This window comes from Pan troglodytes, chromosome 6 (assembly GCF_028858775.2).
Source record: "Pan troglodytes isolate AG18354 chromosome 6, NHGRI_mPanTro3-v2.0_pri, whole genome shotgun sequence".
Taxonomy (NCBI): Eukaryota; Metazoa; Chordata; class Mammalia; order Primates; family Hominidae; genus Pan; species Pan troglodytes.
In genome coordinates, this window is record NC_072404.2 from 148,831,465 (window position 1) to 148,858,875 (window position 27,411).

General features: G+C 37.1%; 1 protein-coding gene and 1 long non-coding RNA gene across 3 annotated transcripts in view; one reads left to right on the forward strand and one right to left on the reverse strand.

The window, feature by feature from the left end:
- EXOC4 (exocyst complex component 4) overlaps positions 1-27,411 on the forward strand; it is an 806,860-nt gene that overhangs the window by 204,034 nt on the left and 575,415 nt on the right. For both annotated transcript variants that reach the window (XM_001139207.7, XM_063815016.1), the window contains exons 8-9: positions 17,389-17,534; positions 22,109-22,197. In XM_001139207.7, the coding sequence (XP_001139207.1) occupies positions 17,389-17,534; positions 22,109-22,197 (235 nt within the window). The remainder of the gene's footprint in view (positions 1-17,388; positions 17,535-22,108; positions 22,198-27,411) is intronic.
- On the reverse strand, positions 20,417-26,398 carry LOC129135443 (uncharacterized). Its single transcript, XR_008536267.1, has 2 exons — positions 25,845-26,398; positions 20,417-22,568 (listed from the first exon to the last, which is right to left on the reverse strand). It is a non-coding gene; the product is annotated as an uncharacterized LOC129135443 (long non-coding RNA).

Here is a 27,411-nt window from a genome sequence, read left to right on the forward strand (position 1 = left end):
GTACTTGAATTTAGCAGACACCGAATTTTTCTCAGACTTTTAGAAGAAATAAAAGAAGGAAGAATTAGAAGTATAATCAGAGACCAATAGTGGGGTTGACAGAAGGGGTGTTTTTCTTAATAAATGTATACCTAAAGAAAAATTATTTTTACTGGCTAGATATCACACTACAAATATTTTCTGACTTTGAGTTCTGTAGTTATTTTGTCTAGACCACTACACAGCTATTCATCTCATTCATTATTGCACTTATTGGTTGTTTTACCTAGCTCCTCTGAAGCTGGAGAATCTGAGATTAAGTATTAGAGCTGGAATAAGGACCTGACTCTGGGGGTTGGGATTGTCATTTATCCTATTGCAGGATGCAAGCCCTCGCAAATTTTGTGAAGTGCACTCCAAAGACATGGTTTTGCTTTCAACTGTGATGACACTATAATTGATCAAGTATATTCTTTCAAAGAATCATAAATTCTTATTGGAGTTTGAGGAGATGTCATATTCATTTGTCAACATGTCACTCCAGGGACACAGGTGCAGCAAAGTTATGGAGGAAGCACCTTGTGTTTCTCCTGAGTCACATAAATATGAAGCAGAATTGATTGAAAACGTGTGGTTTTAGATTACTCCTCAGGTGGAGAGCAATTAAGATCTCTCTGTAAAGGCATTTCACTCTGCTTCTCAGGTTTTCTTGTAGCATAGACAGAGATCAGGTCTGAGGGGACACCAGAGAAATTTTTGAAGACCTGATGGTGTCTTCTCAGAAAAGAATACTAAGACATTTCTCTGGCAGAGAGAATATTGCACATTTTTAGTCAAGTGCATGATTAACTTTGACATTTGGAAATGGAACTTCACGTAAAAATAAGCATGGTACTTCTGCATGTTTAATTAAGATGTTTAGTTCTTGTCAAGGCTGATAGCCCTCCCCCCACCCCCACACCCCCGCCCTGTGAAGGGCAATATATTCTCAACTTCTGAAATTTCAGAAACCTGTACTTAACCTTTAATTGTCACTCCATTTACATGGAAATCTGATTAACAACTTTTAAAGTTCATGAGCTCCTGGTAAATGCAATTAAGACCTTTTTGGAGTTTGTTATTAAGAGCTGGCATTTAAAGAAGACTAGGCCCTGGCTACTGTTGCTGTCTTCTCTGTAGCAGGATGTCTTAAGCAATTAGCAGAGAACATGAGGTACATGAATTGTATGGTATTGCTTCTGCGTTAACATGGTTGGTATTTAAATAGCATGCTGTCTTTTTTCTTTTCTGTGGCTTGCTTTATGGTGTGAGCTTGTTACTGAATGGTAGGGTAGAGCTGAGAATAATTAGGTAGAGCTGTGGTGGTTTTCATAAGTACCGAGTTAGGCACAGTTCCTCATCCCATTGGATGTTCTCTAGTTATGTTTACAAATACTCACTCTCATGTCATATGGAGTCAAGGCTAATCATCCTACTGTGATGAATTTATTGTATCCATCTCCTGGCTGTGGTTGTCTGTTTGAGAGTTAAAATTAAAAGATGTAGTTATTAGAGAGAAATGATCCAGGTGTACAATTAATTTCTAATATCAGGCATGTGAGCTGTTCAGCCATTGCCCTTGCCTCTTGCGGGCAGAAGCGGGGGTGAAGTTTGTTGGGGCAGACATGCGTAGTATAATTTACAAACTGAGATGTGCTGTGATAAATGGAAAATGGGGAGTAAATAGTTGAAAGACAGGATCTTATCGGATCATATGCTGCCAATCATACAGTGTGATTTTCATTTACTGATAGAATTGGGCTGTTTGATGGATGTATATAATGCATTTCTTCGGTACTTTATGTATGCAGGACACTGTGCTTATTAGAAATTGAGGGATGATGAGAAAAATAATGAAATGATAAATCAACAAAGACATATTTAAATACATTGCATATGATTGTGCTATTAAAGAATACTTGAATCTACATATTTCTGTCCTCTTTGAAATTTTTATGAGTGTATATTGCTTTTAAATAAAAGATCAAAATAAAGAATTATTTGGGAAAAAAGAAATAGGAAAGCCAATGCAAAAGAATTAAATTGGATGCCAGAAATACCAGTGAAATAGTTCTCCATTTTTGTACACTAGAGCAGTGGTCCCCAACCTTTTTTGGCATCAGGGACCAGTTTCATGGAAGAGAGTTTTTCCATGTATGGAGGGTGGCTGGTGATGGTTTTGGAATGAAACTGTTCCACCTCACATCATCAGATATTAGTTAGATTCTCGTAAGGAGCGCACGACCTAGATCCCTCGCATGTGCAGTTCACAGTAGGGTTCACACTCCTGTGAAAATCTAATGCTGCTGATGGGAGGTGGAGCTCAGGTGATAATGCTTGCTCCCCTGCCGCTCACCTGCTGTGTGGCCTGGTTCCTAACAGGCCATGGGCTGGTGCTGGTAACAGGCCACAGACCAGTAACTCTAGTGCACAGGAACCCTTGCGCTAGAATTTTCATATTTACTGTAAACTTACTTAAACCAGCAGTGCAGTTCGTTTGATTAACCTTTTAAATTTTAGGCTATCCTCAAGTGTAGTGCGTAAATAAAATAGTTTAATTCCATGTTTTGAATTAACACATAACATTCAGTATAAGTAATGTATAATAATCAAATACCTATTGTAGATGTGGAAATTTTTTTTTGGCAACAAAACTGATAAAATAGTATTACTTTTTGTTTAACCAAGCTGTCGACAGGTATTTTTCATTAGTTTAGTAGCTTGCTCAAGGGACACACACACACCCCCACCCACACACACACCATCACCTTCAGACAGAAGAATTTTGCTTATTTCATAGACAGAATCTTTCTTGTAGATGCAAGAGTTGGCGAAGTCAAGAAATTGGTGATATTAAGTTGTTCTTTCAGTCATAAAGCATTTTAATAAGATACTTCAGTGGAAATATCATTAGACATGAATTTTGTCTAATACATGCTGGTATTAGATAAAATGCCTTCTGCTCAAGTCGTGTTGGGAGGTGAAGAGAGAAATACAGGAAAAGTTAAATATCCAGCAGTGTATGATTAATTGCCAAGTCCAAATAATCATCTGTGGGTCCTCTAGGAATTTAAAAGATAACTTTAGATAGATTGGTCAGAGAAGGTTTTGCGCAGGGGTCAGAAGCTGAACTGGTCCTTGAAAGAAGGCTAGAATTTAGGTATTTTGGAAAGATCATTTTAGATAGGGATAATATGCATATATTCAGAACAGTGAGCACCTTACTGAATTTAACCACATTCTGAGGAGGCTGCGATGAATTCTGTTGAGATGTTCTTTGTGGACTCCTTAAAGAACAGAACCACTGTATTTGTCTCTGCATTCTGGTGCCTTGTACTCTCAGTGCTTCCAAACCCCTTTATCTCCTGGTCTTTACAATGTTCCCCTTAAATTCCAATGAGAAGGTACGTAACACAGTTCCTGGCACTTAGTAATTACAAAGTAAATGCTGGTTGAATCTGAATTTGCAATTGTTATCTCTAAAAATTCTATTTTGAATGAACTATAGGCAAATTTTTTTGTAAGTGTGACAATATTTACATATTACAGATAAACAATATAAAATCATCTTTAGTAACTGAACTGCTAGTTGAAAATGCTGGGTCTTAGCCACTTAATTGAGTAAACTGTCTCCAGAGAGTAATTTGGGTCTTTTCCAAGATGCATTAACTCTTTCAGGTCGTTAGGGTGGCACTTATCTCATTGGAGCAGAAATGTAATAAATGGTATTCCTATAATGTAAGTAAATTAATGTACCTCAAAAAGCCTGAAGTTTCACCATGGGTGTTGTAGTTGTACTCCAAGGAGCTCATCTGTGAATGTGAAACAGCAATAAGTAGCTGCTGTTTGGAGCATCTTACTTTCAATTTAGGTAACTTAAGACATTGTGCCTAGATGTTGACAGAGATACAAAGAAAAGACCTGGCTGACAGGCGGCAGAGAAGGCAAATAACTGCTAAATGAAATCCTTGAGAGATACAAACTGCTGTATGGGTTTTAATTAGAGTGAGATATCATAGTTGACAGTCGAGATAGATGGTAATCTCCCAGAAGACAGGCATCATGGCTTTTTTACACAATATGCTTATTCATGTTTATTCTCAGTATATAGACATGTATAAGTATAAATATTAATATGAACAAATATATTTGTAAATATGAGTTGAATAAATTGTAAACATATTTTACAATTTTCATATGTGTGCTTTTTTTCCTTGTGAGAATATGAAATATTAATGTCTGGCATTGATCTAAAGTGACTATAGTAAGTAGGTGGAAACCAGAAAAAACACACAGCATCTTTTAGAGATATATGCTACTCACAGGTTCCCTGTAACCTCAACTTGAGTGTCAGCCTACTGGTGGGGGATATTGACCTTTAGCTAGAAAAGAATATAAGAATGATTTATTCTACCCACCAGCATGTTACAGATTTACATCTGATGGGAAGATAGAGGCACATAGTTGTCATCTTAAGACCAAGGGGAAGTGACATAAAAAGACCAATGCAAAAAGAACTTTCAGAAGAAGAAGGTTGAGATAACAACTCCACGAGAAGATAAAACTTCAAAGCTATAAGCCCCTCACTCTGTTTCTTCATGCATGGGGTTGGCTTCATCTCCATGCATGTAACTCTGATTAGTAACATCTGAATGGAGGAAAAGTAGTTTGCTAAGATCCATTAAAGTCTACTTAGATTCACCTTCTTGATCTCATACCCCAAGCTTTAAAAAAATTTTTTTTATTTTTCCCTGGTACCTGATGTACAGCTAACATTCCCCATACTTGATAAATGGAAGAGTAGTTAATGGCAGGAAAAAAAATTAGATAAATTTAGACATGATGGAAAGCCTTTGGGAGTTATTTAAGAAACAGGAAATAAAACTTTAGTTTAATCAACGGGTAATGATATAAAAAGAACCAATAGGAACTCATCCTATAGAGGTTGATTGGGGCTGTGTTGTGAGAGGCGCTGAATAATAATAAGATAGAGGTTTATTTATTTTGAAGGCATGGAGGAAGCCATTGAAGGACTTGTCAGAGGAATGAAAACATTGGGTTTAATCTGGTAGCAGGTTGTGGGATAGACTGTCATGAGATACATATGGCAGGATATGGCCAGTGGGAGACTGTTTTAATAACCTGCATGAAAGATAATGAGGACCTGATTTAGAAAGATGAGTATGGGAATGAAAATATTTAGAAGAGGGACTGGACATGAAGTGTGTAGTATTAAATCTATAGGATTTGGCAGGTGATTTGGAGAACAAGACTGAGAAGAGCCACAACTAACTACACATTTTGATCCCAGGTGATCAGAAGAATGATGACATTAAGGAGCTCCCCCCCTTTGGTGCCCTTCCTCCCTTTGAGGAGAGGTGGTAGTAGAGAGTTTACCTGGTCAGTCTGAGTTTGTTGGACCCATGTTTTAGCATTTCCTAAACATCTGCTGCATTGTTTTGACCTGCTTACTGTGATATGGATGTGAGAACCCAGACATTCTTGCAAACAATGGCAGTGTATCTTTGGAGCTTGAGAGAAAGTATGATGTAAGAGGGATAATTGGGAATCATTCAAAATGTAGAAATAATAAAAATGGAAGAGAGCAGGAGCAAGGCTTAGGATATTTTACTTCCTAATTGCATTTTACAGCCTAACTACTAATACTCAAGTAATAGTCTTAAGTATTAGTGTTAGTTCTTACAGCCTAACTACTAATACTCAAGTAGTTAGGTTGTAAAATACAGTAATCAAACTCATTGAAGTGAAAGAAAACATTCCAAAAGTTTAGAGAATGAGTATTAGCAGAAGCCTGGATTTAGTAATTGAGATCTTTATTGTAGCGCAAAGGGGAAGAAGGAAGAAGGAAGGAGAAGAATGATAACTTTGAGGAGATGATGAAGATATACAGATAATTTCATGTACCCATTCATTCACTCATTTACACTTATAAAGTGATTGCTGTGCTTCAGGCAGTGTTCTAAGTGGAATACTCATTTGACCCTGATGATAGTACTAGCGAATAGATAATATTATTTCTGTTTTACAGATGAAGAAACTGAGGTTCTGAGGCACAGAGAGATAATATCATAGATATATACTTACTGGAATATATTAGAAAAGAAACAGATTTCTGAGCCTTATCCTGATAGATAATAATAGTCTGTTATGTACTAAGCATTTTGTATGCGTTATTAAAAAAATTCTCATTTAATTCTATGAAGTAGTTCTTTTTCTGTTTCCAACTTTTAAGTTCAAGGGTACATTTGCAGGATGTGCGGGTTTGTTACATAGGTAAACGTGTGCTTCTATGAAGTAGTTCTATTATTATCTTTTATTATTATTTTTATTTCACAGATGAGGGAAGTGAGGCTTAGAAAGATTAAGTAACTTGACCAAGGTCACATAACTAGTAAGTAGTAGAGTTGATTTCAAGCACAGACTTTCTGCGTTTTTATATGACTCTCTCATTTTGTAGTTCTAAGGCAGGCACATGAATTTCTATTTTAAAGGAGTTCTCCAAGTGATTCCTATGTGCAGACCAGTCTTCCCAGAATCTTAGCACAAACTGAGAAGGAAGAGGTCTGTATTTTTTTGGAGGAGATAAAACATTGTGGACAGAGAGAACTCAGAGTTGGTGACCTTATAGATGGAGTATTTCCTAAGGACACAGAATCCTAAAGAATAGTAGAGTGGAGGTTATCGGAATCAAGGAGACTGAGAAAGACTCTGTGATGATAGAAGGAGTCAATATATTATGATGAAACATACTAGTCTTAAAACAGAGTAAAATTGTGTTAATTAATTAGTTAATTACAGAATTAACACAACCAGTAGCTGAAGTTTTTTTTGTTTGTTTGTTTGGTTTGTTTTTTTTTTTTTTTTGGAGTTAGGGTCTCACTCTGTCACCCAGACTGGAGTGCAGTAGTGCAGTCATAGCTCACTGTAGTCTCGAACTCCTGGGCTCAAGGGATCTTCCTAGGTCAGCCTCCCAAGAGGCTGGGACTACAGGCACATGCATGCCTGGCTAATTTTTAATTTTTTTTTGGTAGAGACACGGCCTCACTGCTGTTACCCAGGCTGGTCTTGAATTCCTGGCCTCAAGCAATCCTCCCGCCTTGGCCTCACAAAGTGTTAGGATTATAGGCATGTGCCACTGCACCCAGCCTGAAGTTTTTGTAATGGTGTAAGATAATTCTAGAGTTTGGTAGTCAAAGTTGAAAAGAAAAGGGGAGAAAGCAATGTAAATAGGTAGAAGGAACTTTAAAATATGTTTAAATGAAATGGACAGAGAATATATTGAAGCTATAGTTAGGAATATACCTTTGGATGTTGAGACCATTTTTGTGCCATCCCCTAGCATTGTCTCTTTTATTTGTCTTTGTTTTTTAAGAGTGAAAGTAGAAATAACAAACTATCAGAATACCATGAGATCCAAAATACATGGAGGAAAAATTGACTGAAAGGAGTAGTGGAAAATTCAGTGATTATGGTTGGTGATTTTTTAAATAATGAATACCCTTTTTTGATAATTAATAGAACAACTAGAAGAAAATACAGAGAAGACTTGAGCAACACTATTAACCACCCTGATTTAAACTGACATGTATGGTACACTCAACACCATCAGAATTCAGATGATCTCAAGGTCATATAGAATATTCTCCATGTGAGTCTATATGCTAGATCATCAAGTAAGTCTCAATACATTTAAAAGAATTGAAATCACACAAAGTATATCCTCTGACCGCAACAGAATTAAACAAAAAAAAGGGAAGAAATTTGGAGGTCCCCAAATATTTGGAAATAAGACAACAAACTTCTGAATATACCATGGGTAACAGAAGAAAGACCTAAATAATCATATGTTTTCATCCCAAGAGCTAGAAAAAGGAGGAAACTCGGCCGGGGGCAGTGGCTCACACCTGTAATCCCAGCACTTTGGGAGGCTGAGGTGGGTGGATCACCAGAGGTCAGGAGTTGAAGATCAGCCTGGCCACCATGGTGAAACTCTGTCCCTACTAAAAATACAAAAAATTAGCTGGGCTTGGTGGTGGGCGTCTGTAATCCCAACTACTCAGGAGGTTGAGGCAGGAGAATCACTTGAACCCAGGAAGTGGAGGTTGCAGTGAGCTGAGATCATGCCATTGTACTCCAGCCTGGGCAACAAGAGTGAAATTCTGTCTAAAAAAAAAAATGGAGAAAACTCAAAGCCAAAGCAAGCAGAGGTTAGGAAATAATAAAGGTAAAGTGACAATCAATGAAATAAAAATCAGGATAACTGTAGGAAAAAAAAGTGGAACCAAATAGAGGTCTATTGAAAAGATCAAAAATTGATATATCTTTAGGTAGATCAACCAATTAAAAAAGAGAAGTCTAAAGAATACCAAAATCAGGAAATGAAAGAGGAGATATAACTACAGGCTCTACAGAAATTAAAAGGATTCTGAGACTACTATGATATGCCAATCAGACAATGTAGATGAAACAGACCAATTTCTACAAAGACACAAAGTACCAAAACTGACTCAAGAAGAAATAGAAAATCTGAATTGTCCTATAACAAATAAATTAGTAATTAAAAATTTTCCTGCACATACATAATTCACACAAATATTCTGTCAAACATTTAAAGATGAAATAATACCAGTCCTTTGCAAACTCTTTCAGAAAATAGAGAAACAGTTTCCAATGCATCCTACTAGGCCAATATTACCCTAATAACAAAGCCAAAGTATTATAGAAAACTGTAGAGCAGCCTTACAAACATAAGTGTAATAATGTTGAACAAAATATTAGCAAATTGAATGTATCGACATATAAACTGTATTATACCATGATTCATTGGGATTTATTTTAAAAGTCAATGTATTACCATAAAATAAAGAACCAAAGTCACATAATCATCTCAATAGATATAGAAAAGCACTTGACCTCCATTGATTATTTATTAAAAAAGGAAACATACTCAACCTAATAAAAGGCACTTGTGAGAAACATGCAACTAGCATCATCAAGGAACTTTTTGACCTAATGCAAATTTATTAATTTATAGATCATGGAAATACCATCAATCTTAACCTATTCACATTATGTATTTCAACTTCACGGGCGTATATTCCAAACAAAATTTATTGTCGCCATGTGCTATGAAACCCATTTTTCATGCATTCTTAATTATTGTTTATAGAACCATAATTTTTAAAATCCCTCAAATGAGCAATCTTTTAGCCATTGCTTTTATTTCTCCTTTTTTTTTTTTTTTTTTTTGCAGAATGACTGATTAAATTTTGTTCATTTTATCTTCTCTGCATTGACTCTTAAATTTGTCCTAATTGTATAATCTTATTGCCACTGCTTTAGTTTAAAACCTTTTAATTTTTTAAATTGAGCTGTCTTGGTAGGTTGTCTCTTCTTGCTCTCCTTCCTTTATAGGATTTTCCTGATATTCATTTTTGCCCCTAATCCCATTTCCTTCCAGTCAATAATTTTGTATACTGTCAGATCAATTTACATACAGCATATTTATCACCATTTCATTTGCCTGTTTAAAACTCTTTTTCATTGCCTTATTTTGTATTTGGCTTCAGTTCGTAATTTGTCATTACAGATTCTTTTTTTTTTTTTTTTTTTTTTTTAAGATTCTTGGAAGTTTGTCAGTGTACTCCCTTTCCAGGCTTACCTCTTGTTGGTCATTTTAATGTCGCCTGAAATATTCGTTATTTACTGAAGATGCCCTAAATTTTCCCATCACTATGTATTTGCTTGTTCTGTTCTGTGCCTTCATTTTTTGTTTGTTTGTTTGTTTTCACACATTCTAAGATTCAATTTATGTCCTTCTATAGTTCCATGATCTTGAAGGCTTTTTTTGTTGCCCTAATTAGGAGCCATCTTGTCCTCCTATAAATGCTCTTAGCCATATTTTTGTCCTGATGTTTTACCACTTTCTCCTTTGTATTGTACTCATTCATGTGTGTCTCAATTAATAGATAAATACACTGAGGGAAGGACTTATTTTTGAGTCCTGGTTTTATATCTAGCACAATACTTTGCATATTTTCTGTGTGAAATAAATATATACTTTAAAATGAATGAAAACATTTGGAAGCTATTAAACTGGGCTTTCTTTGCTAAGAGCTATTCTCTTGAGAAAAAGAAAAAAAATCATGAGTAGTTCGATCAGATGTTCGATACAGGACCAAAAATACATGTGTACTCTTGGAAGTTTTTGATTTGTTTTATTCTGAACAGTAATGAACCATTCACAAGACCATAGCATTAGTGGTTTTAATTGTGCAACTGCCATTGACAATGAGTATAATTGAGCAGGCATCTGCTTTATTTTCAAAATGAAGAATTTTTCCTTTGCTTTCCTTACTGCAGAATATTTTAGACTTTATACAATGGGGAAATTAGACTGCTCTATTGAAAAAAATAACTTTTTCTGTTATTTTTTCTGTTATTAACATTCTATTCATAGTAGCTCTATGAGGAAAAGTCGATAAGTTTTGGTAATTTAAAATGGACATTCTAATTTAAAAATATCATTATATTATTTCAGTCTCTTGGCTGTAATGTTTTCAGGAATCAAGGTTATAATTTGGTGGGTATATTACCCTGATTTTGTCTCCTGTGCTTTTCAGATTCCTTTGAGACATCCTGCATCGGGTAAGACTATACTTTCTGCTTGGGCTCTTCCCTTGCTCCATGAAAACCGGGAGGCGCCTTCTGGGAGAAAGCCAGAGGAATTCGCCTACTGTGCTCCGTTGTTTCTTCCAGGGATCATAGCTGTCAGTTTCTGCTGAATTTGATTCCCCTCTAGGGTCTTCAAATTCTTATTTTTTAGTATTTTTTTTGGCTTTTACAGTTATCAGCATAAGGACCAGTTAAATGAGAACTGATTTGCTGTACCCAGAACACAAACTCTTGGGCACTTGCATTTTAAAAGAGCAAGTTATTGAAAATTCCATTATTTAATATAGGCACATTTAAAATATTGCCCAAGAGAAGTTGAGTCTTAGTTCATGTTGAGAGCTTGAGACAATTTTTTCATGTTACTATTTCTCATGTCATGAGAAGCAGTCTATTATCAGACTCATCAAGGAGGACCAATATACTATGGCTTAATGTAAATCACTGAATACGTGAAGTTAGTAGTCAAGAAAATTGGGGCAGGACGCAGTGGCTCACGCCTGTAATCCCAGCACTTTGGGAGGCTGAGGCAGGTGGATCACGAGGTCAGGAGATCGAGACCATCCTGGCTAACACGGTGAAACCCCATCTCTACTAAAAATACAAAAATTAGCCTGGTGTGGTGGCATGCACCTGTAATCCCTGCCACTCGGGAGAGTGAGGCAGGAGAATCGCTTGAACCTGGGAGGTGGCGGATGCAGTGAGCCGAGATCGTGCCACTGCACTCCAGCCTGGATGACAGAGTGAGACTCCATCTTAAAAATAAATAAATAAATGAAAGAAAGAAAACAACAAAAAGGAAAATTGGGTTCATAGTTGTACAGATTGAAATTTGTGCAAACCACTACTCCTGTTTTTATGAGATGCCAGTATTTTGCAAAGACAGTAATTTTGGTATAAATGTCAATAGATTCATATTAGTATATACTCATCAATCCATAGGTATCTTAGTGAAGGAACAAATACTCATTTAAGCTATTATAAGGAAGATATATTAGATACTATAAAGACATATTGCAAACTCATAGGGTAGAAAATCTTTGACCTTATCAGCAACTGGCTGTGAGACCTATAACACTATGGAAAACATTTAAAGTTTGCAGTGTTCAAGTCTGTCTCCTCTGGGTTTCCTATTTCTCTCTCTGGCCAGCTAGTTCATTCTTTATTCTCCCTCTGTAGATTGACTTCTTTGATTTTTCTATCTGTAAAAGGTGGTTGCCCCAAAGAATTTACATCTCCTCCTTTACATGGCCAGTAGAGAATGTATTCCCCAACACATTCCTGAGAAAGATAATTAACTGGCTAATTAGGGGTTGGTTGTCTCCCTGGTGAACATTTTGGCTGTGGCTGAGAGGGTGGAATCACAGGTTATAAGCATGGCTACCAGAGTCCACTATGTGGTTGGGGAATAGTTCTTAGATGAGGAGAGGGTTTCGTAAGCTGAAAAGTTGCCTGAAAGGGATCTACCACATCACATACCTCAGAGATCTGAGTGTTTAATTGAGTAGCTGGGATAAATGGAGAAGCTAAAGACAGAAGATGTGTTAATTCTAAGCCTATGAATCTCATATTTATTTGAAAAAAATCTCTGCATGTATAACCACAAACAGTTATAGGCAAAAGGTTAAAGGAGATTAAATGGTAAATGAGGAATTAATTCAGAATGATGTTACCAATGTTAGCAAGTTATAAATCTCAAAATTTTTGTCCTGCTTTAATACCATGAGATTGCTAAGTAACATCTTAGAAACTACTAATCAAATATAGCAGAAGAGATGCCTAACCAACCTAGTTTATATGTTCTTTAAAACACTCTGTATCTTTATTTTGACCACAGAGCCATTCAACGTAATAGGTTCTCAGAAAAAAACAGTGAATCATGATATCACTGGAATATGTAGACTTTCAAGTGCTTTCCAACTGTTTTGTTGTTGTTGTTGTTTCTTGCCTTTAGTTTTTACAGATTATGCCTTTTAAGTTGACACACCCATCAATTTTGACTATTATTTTTGGGGCTCTTGATGAACAACAAATAGAAATTCATGGTACTTAAAAATAGTAAAGAGATTAGTATCTAAGATATGAAGGAATTGAGAGCCAACAAGAATGTGGGATCCTGCACATTTTCTGTAGGCAGAATGTATTTGATATTGTAAGTAATGCTCTTTGTTCCAGAATTTCAATCTTGGGTGGTTTTCTTCACGCAAATGTTAATCAGAATAGCTTGTTTACTTTTATGAAAATTAAAATTTGAACCCATAGGTGTGTGCTTAGAATATATACAATTTGGAAGGTGCAGTACATTATCCACCATGATGTGGAATCATCAATAAATTATATAGTTATATTTTAATACTAGGCATCTGATGTTTGTGTCAAGACTGTGTAGTAGAAGATTTAGCCCAATTCAAATAAATTTCAGGTATCCTAGAAATAAGGGCTTTTTTGTTCTTTGAGATACTAAAAAATTCTGGCCGGGCGTGCTGGCTCACACCTGTAATTCTAGCACATTGGGAGGCTGAGGCAGGCAGATAACCTGAGATCAGGAGTTCAAGACCAGCCTGGCCAACATGGTGAAACCTAGTCTCTACTAAAAATACAAAAATTAGCTGGGTGTGGTGGCAGGTGCCTGTAATCCCTGCTACTCGGGAGGCTGAGGCAGGAGAATCGCTTGAACCTGGGAGCTGGAGGTTGCAGTGAGCCGAGATCGTGCCATTGCACTCCAGCCTGGGGTACAAGAGCAAGACTTCGTCTCAAAAAAAAAAAAATCCCTTTACTAATTTGAATATCAAAATAAAACTTTACCTAAATTTAAAATAGTATTTTCCAGCTGGTGATGAATGGTATTAGACAAGAGAGGCAAACAATGAAGCAAACAAACACAAATTGCAAACATTTAGCCTGTGGTTAAAAATTACACCCATCCTTTTTCTTTTAAATTTTATTTGTATTGTAGATTTTTGTACTGAGGATTAATTTACAGAGTTCATTCTACTTTGAAGACTTTTTAATTTGCATATAACAACATATTCATTAAAGCTTCTTTATACTTTTTTTAAAAAGTTCAGCAATTTGTTGTATTTTTTTGATTTGCTGGTCTGTTGCATGGCCCTATGGTGGAAGTAAAGAAATGTAATGCTTTAAGGAACATATAAATTGGGGGTAGTAAGATGTCTTTTTTATTAAATAAGGACTAATAATATCAGGCAGTTTTTGATGAATACTTATTGAATGATGTAGAAAATGGGTGTTTTAGGAGTTCAGGAAAGGGTATAGCCAACTAGAGTGGCCTGGCAAGGGCTCCTTGAAGAAAAAACACTGTAATTATTCTTGGAAGTATTTGTTGGTATTTATTTAGGAGAGAAGGTAATCTAGATTAGGCCTTCTAGAAATGAGAATGCCCACATATATTCAGGGAAGAGTTAAGTAATTTTGATTGCAGTGTTGGGTTTACGTTTGAGAGAATAAGATACGCTTGGAAATATGTACTAAAGTCAGAATGTTGTAGATGATGAAAGGAGTAGCCTTCTGATGATAGCAGCAGTGTTTTAGGACTGTCAGTCTGTTGATATTACGTGAGAAGGACTGGAAGGGAAAGAGATGAGAGGCAGAAAATTAAATGAAAACTACATGAATTGAACTAAGTTGGTGGCTGTCAAAATGGACAGGACTGGGCAAACTAATAGGGAGTTGAGGAACAGTCATTAATGATCTTGAGGACTAATTCCCTTATGGACACAAAGGATGTGGGAATGTATCAAAAGATGGTTCTGAAGTTTTAAACCTGGAAAGTAGTGAAAATAAGAAACTACCAACAAACAAAAAGGAGACAGAAGGAATTAATGTTTTTATGGGAAGATGATTTAGGTTTCAGAGGAGTTGGTTTTCTTAGTGAAATATGTGAATATATATCAAGCATGCAGTCACAGATGTGGGACTGGAGCTCAGGAGAGAAATGAGGAATAAATCACATTGTGATAAAGGGAACAGTAGATGTAAAGGCTACTTTTTAAAGTTTGGGACTCAAAGACAGAAGGAAAATAAGATTACAGATAAAGCATAAGGACCAATGCAAGATTTTTGTTGAGAAAGTAGGAAAAGTGTGTGTTTGCAGATTGAAAGGAGAAGTGGGTGGATAGGAATAGACCAACAATGCTGAGAGGTAACAATTAAGGGGACTTTACTGATGATAAGGGGACTTTACTGATGATGAGAAAAAGAAAAATGATCTTAAAATACCTGTGTTTTGAGGTCAGTATTTTATTATACAAGGCCTCAGTCATTGGATTCTAGAACAGCAAGTGCCTCAAAAGAGTTACTTGGATTAGTGTATTTTCACGCTTTGGTAGAAACATCACTCTGTCATGTTGATGTTAACCATCTGAAATATGAGTGAAACAATGCATTTATATACATCTTTCTGTGTTATATTAATTTGAAATTCTTTTCTGGTTTACCGGTCTTTTTTTGATCACAAATTGCTGAAAATCTTATTAGCAGCAGTGCCAAATATACAGTATAATTTAGTCCCTGAGTTGAGTTGTTACTAGAGACCCAACTCAATATTCTCCCTGATCATTGGGTAGTTTGGGTGATGTATTAACAGAGCTAGTACTTATCATTATATTATTTCATCCACATACCGAATAATACTCTAGTGGCTTCACAAATAAATAAAAAGTATTTACCAGTCTGTTGACATGTTTTGTATTTTCCAAGTGCAATCCTTATTGGACAGAAAATTAAATAAAGTACATTTACTGCCACCTATAGACCTGTGCTTATTTGGGTGCTCTGGTGTCTGGTGCATATATATTTACTATTGTTGTATTCTCTTGCAGTATTGACCCCTTTATTAATGACCTTTTTTCTCTTTTTGTACAGTTTTTGACTTAAAGTCTATTTTGTCTGGTATCGGTATAGCAAATCCTACTCTGTTGTGTTTTCCATTTGTATAGAATATCTTTTTCCATATCTTTACTTTTAGTCAGTGTGTCTTTATAGGCGAAGTGAGTTTCTTGAATGCACCAATATTACTGGGTCTTGTTTTTGTTTTTTTTTTTTTTAAAAAGGAGCCTCACTCTGTCGCCCAGGCTGGAGTGCAGTGGCGCGATCTCTGCTCACTGCAAGCTCCACCTCCTGGGTTCACACCATCCTCCTGCCTCAGCCTCCTGAGTAGCTGGGACTACAGGCGCCAACCACCATGCCCGGCTAATTTTTTGTATTTTTAGTAGAGACAGGGTTTCACTGTGTTAGCCAGGATGCTCTCGATCTCCTGACCTTGTGATCTGCCTGCCTCGGCCTCCTAAAGTCCCAAAGTGCTGGGATTACAGGTGTGAGCCACTGCGCCCGGCCTGGGTCTTGTTTTTTAATTCATTCAGCTACTGTGTGTGTTTAATCAGGGAATTTAGTTCACTTACATTGTGTTATTATTGATAGGTAAGGACTTACTGCTAGCATTTTGTTACTTGTTTTCTAGTTGTTTTATAACTCTTCCTTCTTATTATCTTTGTTTGTGGTTACATGATCTCTCTAGTAGCATGTTTTAATTTGCTGCCTTTTGTTTTTAGTGTATCTATTATGGGTTTTTGCCTTGTGATAATTCTTAGATTTTAAATTGGATTGATTTTATACGTAGAACCTATTGGCAGTAGTAGATTTTTTAACTTTTTAATTTTTTTGAGACGGAGTCTCACCCTGTTGCCCAGGCTGGAGTGCGGTGGCATGATCTCGGCTCACTGCAACCTCTGGTTCAAGTGATTCTTGTGCCTCAGCCTCTCAAGTAGCTGGGACTACAGGTGTGCACCATCATGCCCAGCCAATTTTTTTTTTTTTTTTTTTAAAGTAGAGATGAGCTTTCACTATGTTGGTCAGGCTGGTCTTGAACTTCTGGCCTCAAGTGATCCTCCTACCTCAGCCTCCCAAAGTGCTGGGATTACAGGCATGAGCCACTGTGCCTAGCTAGTAGTTGATTTTTTAAAAAGCAGCTGCTTTTCTTGTGTTGAAGCTCTCAATATGAGTAGTGGCTATGGAAATTCTTTGCAGGTCAGGACTTCTTAGCTTCCTGTGGCCTTTCTATATCTCTTTTTGCAGGTTTGTTGTAGTATTTATCCACTATGTGTAATAGTGAGTGGTAACAGCATGCACTCCCTAGTACACTAGGGATCACTTTACAGGTCTTGAACCTCTGTAAGCCCCATTTCTTTATCTATAATTTGTGAATTTATCTGATAAAATTTTGTGCTTTAAAAGAGATAATACATTTTACATGGATTAGCATGTTGCCTGCATCATAGTAAGCCCTCAGTAAATGTTATGGCATTGCTGCTAATGCTGCTGTAGTTTGGAATATGAGGATTAAATTGTGATTAAAGAGGAATATTGATTAACTCACTCAGCACAATATCTAGCACATAGTAGATACCCAATAAAAACGTTCCTTTTACTCCCATGTTCAAATGCCCACCACACCTCTTCCCCATGAATAGGAACAAGTAGATGACTTACTAGCTATAATGAATCTTTTCTTAGATCCCCAACTAGGAAAATGAATGACCAGGTTAATATACTCCTGAATGTTGGTTTTAGAATTAGATTTGCATGGTTTTAAAATAGTTTTTCTTAATTGCACATTAAAAATGTGTATATTAACATTAACTGATTTATCTGGTTGTACAGATGCTGTTAACTGAGTACTTGGATATGAAAAATACTCGTACGGCCTCTGAACCATCAGCTCAACTAAGCTATGCCAGCACTGGACGAGAGTTTGCGGCCTTTTTTGCCAAGAAGAAACCTCAAAGGCCAAAAAATTCTCTTTTCAAGTAAGTATTATTCTGCTGTTAATAGGTTTTAAGAATTGTTAGACTGAAGTAAGATGACTTCCTACTTTATTAATAGCCATAACTTTGTCTAGCTTAAGTTGATTGAAGTAATTTAGAGGAAGTGAATATATGTTGAGTTTTATTTATTTTTGTTTTCTGTCAGGTGAAGTGGCTGTTTTGGGTACAGTTACTGGACTACCTGGAACTCCTAATAAAAATTTCTTGAACTTGTTTCAGGGGAGTTTTATTTAAAATTAAGAGAAATGAAACTCCCCAATTGTTTCTGGGGAATTTTATATGAAATGAAAGGAAATGAAATATGTTAGCCTTGAAAAGGCCCCAAGAACCAAGAAACAACCTTTGTTAATAAAGTTATGCAAATGTTTCTAGCTAAGCAGTATTGGGCCTTATGTGGTTACTTGTTTAATAAAAGAACAATCTGGGTTTTTTAAATCTAATTATAACCTTAGTTAACTCCATGAACCCATGTGCCCAAAGTGTATATCTCTTGGCAACAGCTAATAGTTAATAATATTGATAATAACTTCAATAGTAACAACAGGTACCACTGATTAAGTGTTTCCTAGGTATCAGGCACTGTACTGGGTGAGTTTCCCAAAATAATCTCAGTTAAACATACTTTAAATTGGAGTATACTAAATTTTAGCAGCAGCAGTAGTAGCTAACGTTTATTGAGTTCTTACTAAGTGCTAATCAAGGCATTAAATTATTCTCATAGCTTATTTTATTTACTAATTACAACAACCTTATAGGCAAGGGTTGTATTTTTAATACTTTTGTACATATAAAAAAATAGAGACATGAAAGGTTAAGTAATTTACAGAAGGTCTCATAGCTAGCATGTGGTAGAAGGAGGATTTAAATCCTGGCAGTCTTACTTTAGATCTGTTTTCTTTTGAGGATTTAGTAGATATTTAAGAAGTTGTGTCTGTAAATATAAGCATGTAAAGTGACCACCACTGAAGTATCCCAGTATATTGAATTTATTCTTTTTCAGCAGTTGGAGATCTAATATCTTCTGTTGATTCACATTTGAGGCTTGTTTTTATCTTAGATTTTTAGTGTTTTTAATAATTAAAGCTTCAACAGTTTATTTATTTTGTGATCTAGCAGAGAGGAGATTTATTTAGTATATCCCTGCCAGAAATGAAATCTATTCTGTTTATTGAATGCATTCCTTTTTAAACAGTTTTATTCAGAGAGTGGATGCAATATCAGTTACAATGCTTTAGGCTGCAAGTAACATAAAACTTAAAATACAATAGATTGAACTATAGGAAAGTTACTATCTCACATAACAAGGATGAATGTGGAGGTTTCCTTAATTCAACTGTACAATATCATAAAGGACTCAGCCCTTTCCATCTCTCTGCATTGCCATCCTCAACACATTAGTAATGTTTTCTATTGCGATCACGAGGTGTATCCATCAGTTCCAGTCCAGTAAAGACAGTGTGGGCAAGAAAATTGCATGTGATTCTCCCTGTGAATCTCTCTCTTTAAAAAACATATAGACTTTATTTTTTAGAACAGTTTTAGGTTTATAGAAAAGTAGAGCAGGAAGTACAGAGAGTTCCTTTATATTCCCCCCTTCTCTGCATTTTACCCTATTTAACATCTTGTATTAGTGTCTGTTTGTTAGAATTGATGAACCAGTATTGAGATGTCATTATTAACTAAATTCCATAGTTTACATTAGAGTTCACTCTTTGTGTTATACAGTTCTAATGGGTTTTGACAAGGCATAAGTTCCCACCATTACAGTGTCATATACAGAACAGTTTCACTGCTCTAAACATCTTCCATTCACCACATATTCATCCCTCCACCCTCCCTAACCCCTGGCAACCTCTGATCTTTTGACTATCTCCATAAGTTTTGCTTTTTCCAGAATGTTGTATAGTCAGAATCAGTGTGTAGCCTTTTCAGAATGGCTTCTTTCACTTAGCAATATGCATTTATCTTTCTTCCACATCTTTTTGTGGCTTGATAGGTGTCTCTTTGTATTGCTGAGTAACATTCCTTTGTGTGGATATGCCATAGCTTGCTTATTTACCTATTGAAGGACATCTTGCTTGCTTCAAACTTCTGGCAATCACGAATAAAGCTGCTTTAAACACTCATATGCAGGTTTTGGTGTGGACATAAATTTTGAACTCATTTTTGTAAATACATGGGAGCAACATTACTGGATCATTCAGTGATACTATGTTTAGCTTCATAAGACACTGTCAAACTGTCTTCTAAAGTGGCTGCACCGTTTTAAATCTTTTTAAATTAGTACTTACGAATTATCAATTTATTAATCATTTCTGCTAATGACAAAACTCTTCAGCAAGTTCCTATTAAGCTCTAGGATTGGGTCGTAAGCCCATTCCTAAACTAGTCACTGGCAAGAGGAAGCAGATCTCAGTGGTTGTCTTAAACTAGGCAGGTTTCTCTCTGGTGCTAGGTTTCCAGCTGGAGAGGGAGCCACTTTTTCTGAGCACACGGCTGAGTAAAGAGCAAGGAAGCAGAATGCCCAGATGGAATCAGGGCTATGCCAGCAAGCTCAAAGATAGTAGAAGGAAAAGGTAGTTGGTAGAGGCATCTGACACTGTCTCAGATGCGCCTAACCAGGCCCTTTTCTTTTCTTTTTTTTTTTTCTTTTCTCTATTTCTAGCTCAATTTAACCTTCTAAATATGGAATCATTGCAGAAAGCAGGCTTTAGGGTTTAAAGTTCATGCTCTCAACCATCACCGCTGACTTTCAACCTCAGTCAGACCACATACACATTTTCAAACATTTAGCCAGTGCTTCTGAAGTTGTGGTATTGGAAAAAAAAAAAAGAAATTGTTGGAAATGAACAAATTGGCTTAAATAATTATTACACATTTTTTATTACTGGGCAGTAATGAAACTTATCACAGACACAGAATTAGGCCGTTATTACAGATTTGTCTGTTTCCAGTCTTGGTTCTATCATTGAGCCCATGTGTGTCTGAGCAGGTCTCAGTGTCTCTGGATATAAACTAAGGAGGTGAGACTCAATCTCTAGTGCCTCTTTTACTGCAAAATTATATCAATCTGTGACTTGTTGCAGACATAAAAAGAATTCCTGAGTACCAAAAATACATCAAGTCATAAAGGATTAAGATTTTGACTGTTTTTATCACATCTGTGAAGGACTTTATTACCCTCTTTAATTACCCTTAGCTAAGGTTAATTAAGTCTGTTTAAGTCCTGCCTTATTGTGCTATGTGTGCCTCTCTATTCTTTGCTTAAGAGTTTATTTATTTTTTTTCTTTGCCGTATCTGATCAATAGCTGTCAGCATGCTTTTTGGAGGTCAGTGGCTTCTTTTCTGCACTTGACTGGCAGGTGGCATGTTTGAAGTACTGCACACTTTGCCTTCTTTCCGGCTGTTAGTACCCTCTTAGTTCTTGGCAGGGTGCAGAGAGGGGATCAAGTAACCCAAGTGTTTCCCTCACAGACTGACATTCATCTCGGTATTCATCTTCCTTGTCAAGGAAAGGATAAAGAAGGCATAATTAAGAAAATGATGGTGTGCCTGCCTTGTTGCCAGAAACCTATCCCATTAGCACTGTTGCTCATACTATGTTGCTGCTTTTACCCCTTAGTGGCAGTCATTCTTAGAAGGATTCCTCCATCTGGCAGGTTGTTATCCTGCCTTTGAAATCTCAGTTTGAAATGGGATCTCTTATCACATCAAAGGATTTACTGTTTGATATGTCATAATTTTATCTGTTTTTTTTCTTACTTGCACGTTTATCTTAAGACTGATTTGTTTTTGTTATTTCTTTTTGTAGTTATTATTTTAGGTTTTAGAAACCTGTTCTTTATCATGAGTCTCTCCCTCCTTCTCCCTCCTTCACCAGTGTTTCTAACCTCTGAAATAGTTCCTGGGTAGGTGTGAACAAATATTGCGTAGCTTGGTATTTTTGAGAGTATTTTATATTGTAGGCAGCACGTCAAAAAACTAGCAGCCATTTAGAAAAGAAACTGTTTTTTAGGCCATTTAGGGAGAGATTATAGCTGCCTTGCTTTTCTGGTGCTGTTATTCAGCCACATTTCTAGTATGTCCTTTGTCTAGTCCTCTACCTGTGGAAGTTAGGCGTGAGTTCTGCTCTGAGGAGCCAGTGTGTCTGTGTTGGTAGCTGGCAGTCATTGGTGACTTCTGAGCTGGATGGTAACGTAATTAGAATGACTTCATAGGATGCTTTCGTTGCTGCATGTATAAGGATCCTGGCTAAAGGCTGATGGGGGTCTGAAAGCAAAAGGAAGTTGGGACAGATCAGAGTTGTACCAGTTGAAATGCAGAATAAGCAAAAGATCCAAATACGGTTGTAAAGGAGCCTTAGCCAGGAATATCGCTCATAAATCAAGGTCTGCGGCAGCTGGCCCTGGCCCTGTCATGGTATAGCCAAAGTGTCTTCATCACGGAACATCGGGGAGCACCACACAGACCAGAGTAGAATAATGTGGAATACAGAGCTGGTCAGCACTTAATTGGTTTACGCCTGCTTGTCTGTTTCCCCTGTGTTTCTCTGCAGGTTCGAATCGTCCTCCCATGCCATCAGTATGAGCGCCTATCTGCGAGAACAGAGAAGGGAGCTCTATAGTCGGAGTGGAGAACTGCAAGGTGAGTGATTGAGCTTCTCTGGAAAAATTAATTTTCTGGAGGAATATTTCCTTTATTACACATGAGTTTGTGTCCTGCATTCACAGGATCCTTTCAAGATAACAAACACTTAGTGACTTAATAATTTGTTTCTTCTGTAATTTCCCAGCATCTGCTGCCAAGCAGGTAAAACTATTACTGTGGCCATAGGACTTGTAGACCTGCTACTGTTCAAGTGGGAATTCATAGCAAACAAAGATGAGGCCAGGCTCGTCTTGCTTGAACAGAAGACCTGAGTCCAGTCACAATCTAGGAGAATGTTGGTCTTCTGCGACTGCCACTGTTACTTCTAATTGTTGTTTTTGACACCTTCTAGAATATGACAGGAGTACCTGAGATTTGGGAAAGGGAAAATGCAACCACTGTCATTATTTAAAGGGAAAAAGATGCCTCTAAATAGTATGTTATAATCAATATAACTGTGATACACAGGCTATTTGATACCTACGTATGGTTACCAAAGAGTTGTAAGCTGAAGAAGAAAGTATTTAGAAAATAAATTAAATATAAATACATATATTAGACTGATAACATTTCCTTCTGTGACAAAAAGCTGCTGATCATGTAAATGTAATGAGTTAAGAAAGGTTTGGAGGTCAGGTGTGGTGACTAACACCTGTAATCTCAGCACTTTGGGAGACTGAGGCAGGCAGATCACTTGAGTCCAGGAGTTCAAGGCCAGCCTGGGCGACATGGCGAAGCCCTGTCTCTATAAAAAAATACAAAAATTAGTTGGACATGGTGGCACGTGCGTATTCCCAGCTACTCAGGAGGCTGAGGTGAGATTGCTTGAGCCTGAGAGGCAGAGGTTGCAGTGAGCTGAGATCATGCCACTGCACTTCAGCCTGTGTGACAAAGTGAGACCATGTCTCAAAAAAAAAAACAAAAAACAAAAAACAACAAAACCACATTGGTGAGGGCCTGCTAAGTGTAAGACATCTTAGGTGTTGGAAGTAATGGAAGTTGGGTACAAAGAAATATAAAGCTTAAAGATCTAGTTATGAAAGTAAAGTATACATTTGTGTGTGTGCATATATACATAAACACACAGAGATATACACACACACACGTCAATAACAATATCAGGAAGTAAATACTAACAACTGAGTGGGTGGTATGGATAAATTGCTAGAGAAATTACAAGAAAGGAGTGATTACATAAATTGTTTTAGAACTCTGGGCTTTTCTCCATGAGGGATGGGAACGAATACTTTTACTGTCTTTGATGCATTGGGATCACTTAGCATTTTGCAGTGACTGGCCTGTGTAATTAAATATTTAGTCTTTAAGACTCATAATTCTGTACCAAAACACTATGAAGTAACCACTCAACCTTTCTTGATTTAAAGACTATTGCCTTGTCATTCCTAACTTCACCTTTGTTATTAATAGAATAACCTGTAAGTTTTTCCAAAGATGCTGCTGTACTCTCTCATATTTATATCACAGTAATAGTTCTACAGCCCATATATGTGGTCACCAGAAGTAAAAGCCTAGAAGTATGTTTAGGGTATTAGGAAGAGGAGATTAGCCTACCAACATTTTATTTAATATGAAAGGGTTGTCATGCATTCTGGAAGACATGCAATGTGCATGTCGAGAGTCTTGATGTAGAGGAGTACAGACAGTCATTAGACCTGGAACAAGTGAAAGGACAGAAAGGAGTGAAGGAAGAGGGTGACTCATGCTCTAGCAGGCTTTCTCTGCCTCCCAGGAGAAGAGGCTAGGCTGCCAAGAGTGAAAGGAAATGATGATAACAGAACATACATTATTGCAGGAGGTAGGATTGTGCTCGAACTGCCCTTAGCAGGCTATCTAAGGCTAGTGTATCTTCCACACTCACGGTATCCTAATTTTAATTTCTCTTCAGATTTGCCTTAAGGAATAGTTTAAATTTGCCTCCATATTTTCTCTACACCTGTCTTCTAATACACATAAATTTATTTAATGGTGACAAAGCATCTCCTTTCTTCTTTTTAGGTTGAGTCCTAATTATTTTCTTTCTTAAAAATTAATAAACATTATCTGTTAGAGCAGTTATAAGGTCCCAGCTAAATTGAGTGGAAAGAACAGAGTTCCTGTGTGCCCTTGTCCCCACACATGCCCACCTTCCTCCAGTGTCGACATCCGTCAGCACAGTGCAGCCTTCCATTTGACCCTTCTAGTGAACAGGCAGAGCATGTCCCTATGGTTACATAGGGACCGAGGACCTCTCATCGCTCACTCACACTCAAGCATAAATAGTCAACAAGGGCACAGGACTAGTGGCAGATTCTTTATGCTTGTATGAGTGAGAATGGAGAGCACTCTGCAGCAGCCATGGGAAGGCTTTTCAGTCCTGCCCCAGTGGTCCACTCTCTCTTGAGAGACAGTATAGGGTGGTAGTGCAGAGTAGGTGGCTCTGGGCCCAAGTCGCCTCCATTTAGATACCTAGCTCCCCAGCACTTGCTTTGTAACCTCCGGCAAGTTCCATGGTCTCTGTGCCTCTTTTTCCTTTTCTCTAAATGGGAATAAAAGTAACACTCCCTACTCCATGAGGTGGTTATGAAAATTAGGTGAGTTAAGCTAGGAAGTGTTTCAAAAAGTGTCTGACATATAGTGAATGCTATGCCTTTCTTCTTCTCCTCTATTTCTAGTACTGTGGTGTGACTTCAGAGTATTCACACACATTCTGTTTGTCCTTTCTGTCGTCTTTATATGGCTAAGCCCTCCTGAGCTTTCCAAGTTAAATTTAGGTATCGCTCATTTGGATGGGCTTCCCTGTTGGTCCCGCCTCTCTCAGCCTGTCACAAATACACACACATTCTGGGGTTGTGGCCCCTGCTGTGTGTTACTGCCACATCTTTAATGATGTTCTTCTGAGTACTTTCCATACTGCATTGTGGAACAATGCTCTCTTGTTTGAGTTTGCCACGAAACTATAAGCTGCAAGAGCAAAATACTATTTTATTTCCTGTGCTTCTCACAGCACCTGGTACAAGAAATGTTTGATAAATACTGGTTGACTTAGTGACAGAATGAATGAGGACAGTTAGGATCTAAAATAGGATAGAGAGCACCATGGAGAGGCAGGAAGGGCCTGAAAGGAGCCAGTCTTTAAGTTGAAGGCAAAGTAGAGGGTATACATATATGGTTTTGTCCTCTGCAGTTATAAGCTTTATTAAATAGAAATATTGCCCTTGAGCTCTCTGGCCCAGGACAAAACTACTGTATGTAATTGAAAAACATTTTAAAATCTAAGTGACAGAGGAATTTTACTCTGTGAGGATGGTTAATGGAGAAATCACTACAATCTAACTAGGAATTTTCCCATCCTTCAAAAAGTTAATTGAAATATGGGCTTTCAAGCACAAGTCGATTGAACTTACCAGTTTTCAGCAAGGAATATTTCTGGTTACAACAGAAGAAAAGTAATAGTTAGCAACCACATTATGTTCCTAATAATCATTAAAAATACTTTAGGTGAGCTGACATATTACACACTTGGTGAGAGAATAAATCAGTGGACCAGTTTTTGTAAAAGTCTGATGGTGTTTCATTCAGGAGGAAAAGTTTCTCTGATGAATGCTTTTAACATTTCAACAGGAAAAAAGAGAAGAAAATCATACCTGTCTTCCATTAAAAACGGCTGTCCTTTTTCAGTTATTCCATTAACGACTGGTCCAAGGACCACAATGAGATCTGCATTTCAGCTTGTCCCTGAAAAGGCATAATTGAATAGTTCAGTCAAACCGTAAGAGACTAAGGGAAGATTTTTGTTTCTTCTGTTAACACCATATAGCGGCAGGCTTTGCTTCCCAGTAATTTCGGTTCATAGGTCAACTTTTCCTTCCGTTGCAGGGTAGCGGCGAAGAAATCCACCAGAAAGACAATCAAAGTAACATTAAAAAGCTCAAATTTTACAAAAGTTAAGTTCCTGCCAACATTTTCAATTTATCATACAATTAGAAATGTGACTCAGTCTAACAACACCCAAGAGGATAAAAGGATTAAAAAAATGAGATTTCTTTGGTGTTATCAACGCATCTCAATAGGCTCTAACTGTTATGGTACAGATGGTTCATTATATAGTCTGCTGTTGGCAGTTGGGCTGCGGAGATGTGGGTGCTGCTTCAAAATGTGTGAGATACCAGGTGGAAATCTAACTTGTGGGTGTGTCAGTGTTAATCATAGGCTTCCTGTGGTTTTAGTCTCTGCCGCTTCATTGTACTTAGCAGTGTTGGGAGTGAAGAAAGATACAAGTTTTAATGAACATTTTATTTGAATATAGCTTCTCAGGTTTAATGTATAATTCTTCAGGGGAATAGATAATTGATGAACACATTATCTGGTGAGGGTTAAAAAAAAACAAAAACAAAAAACAAGCTAAAGACTACCACTCATGACCAAAATAAGCTCACAGGTTTATCAATGACATTCTGCCTCAGATTTCTCATAGGAAAAAATTAGAACTGTTTTCAGTCCTGACTACTTTAGGGGAATGTTGTGACTATTAACTTAAATATTAAATTATTAGTATTAGAAATTTCTAAATTAGAAACATTAGATTAGCAATGTTGATTTAAATGATAAAGTGGTGTTTTAAAAAATCATTTTGGGCCAGACACAGTGGCTTATGCCTGTAATCCCGGCACTTTGGGAGGCCTGAGGTGTGCAGATCACTTGAGGTCAGGAGTTTGAGACCAGCCTGGCCAATATGGTGAAACCCCCTCTCTACTAAAAATACAAAAATTAGCCTGGCCTGGTGGCAGACACCTGTAATCCCAGCTACTTGGGAGGCTGAGGCAGGAGAATCGCTTGAACCTGGAAGGTGGAGGTTGCAGTGAGCCGAGGTTGCGCCACTACACTCCAGCCTGGTTGACAGAGTGACTCCATCTCAAAATAAATAATTAAATAAATGTCAGTAATAAATAAATAAAAATTAAAAAAGTATCATCATGGAGTTAAGGGTGCTGCATCTACTTCGTTACTTCCCATTTTCTCTTCAACTCCAGTCCACTGAGTTAGCTCTCCTCCAAGTCACCAGTGACCTCTGCTTGGTAGACTTAATATTAGCTTTTTCTGACATTCATTTCACTTGATCTTTCCGCTGTTTTTCTTTTCTTATCCTCATGTTCTTTCTGAGTCTTGTCAAAAGCCTGTTGGAGTATCTCATGATTTGGTCCTGGGATTTCT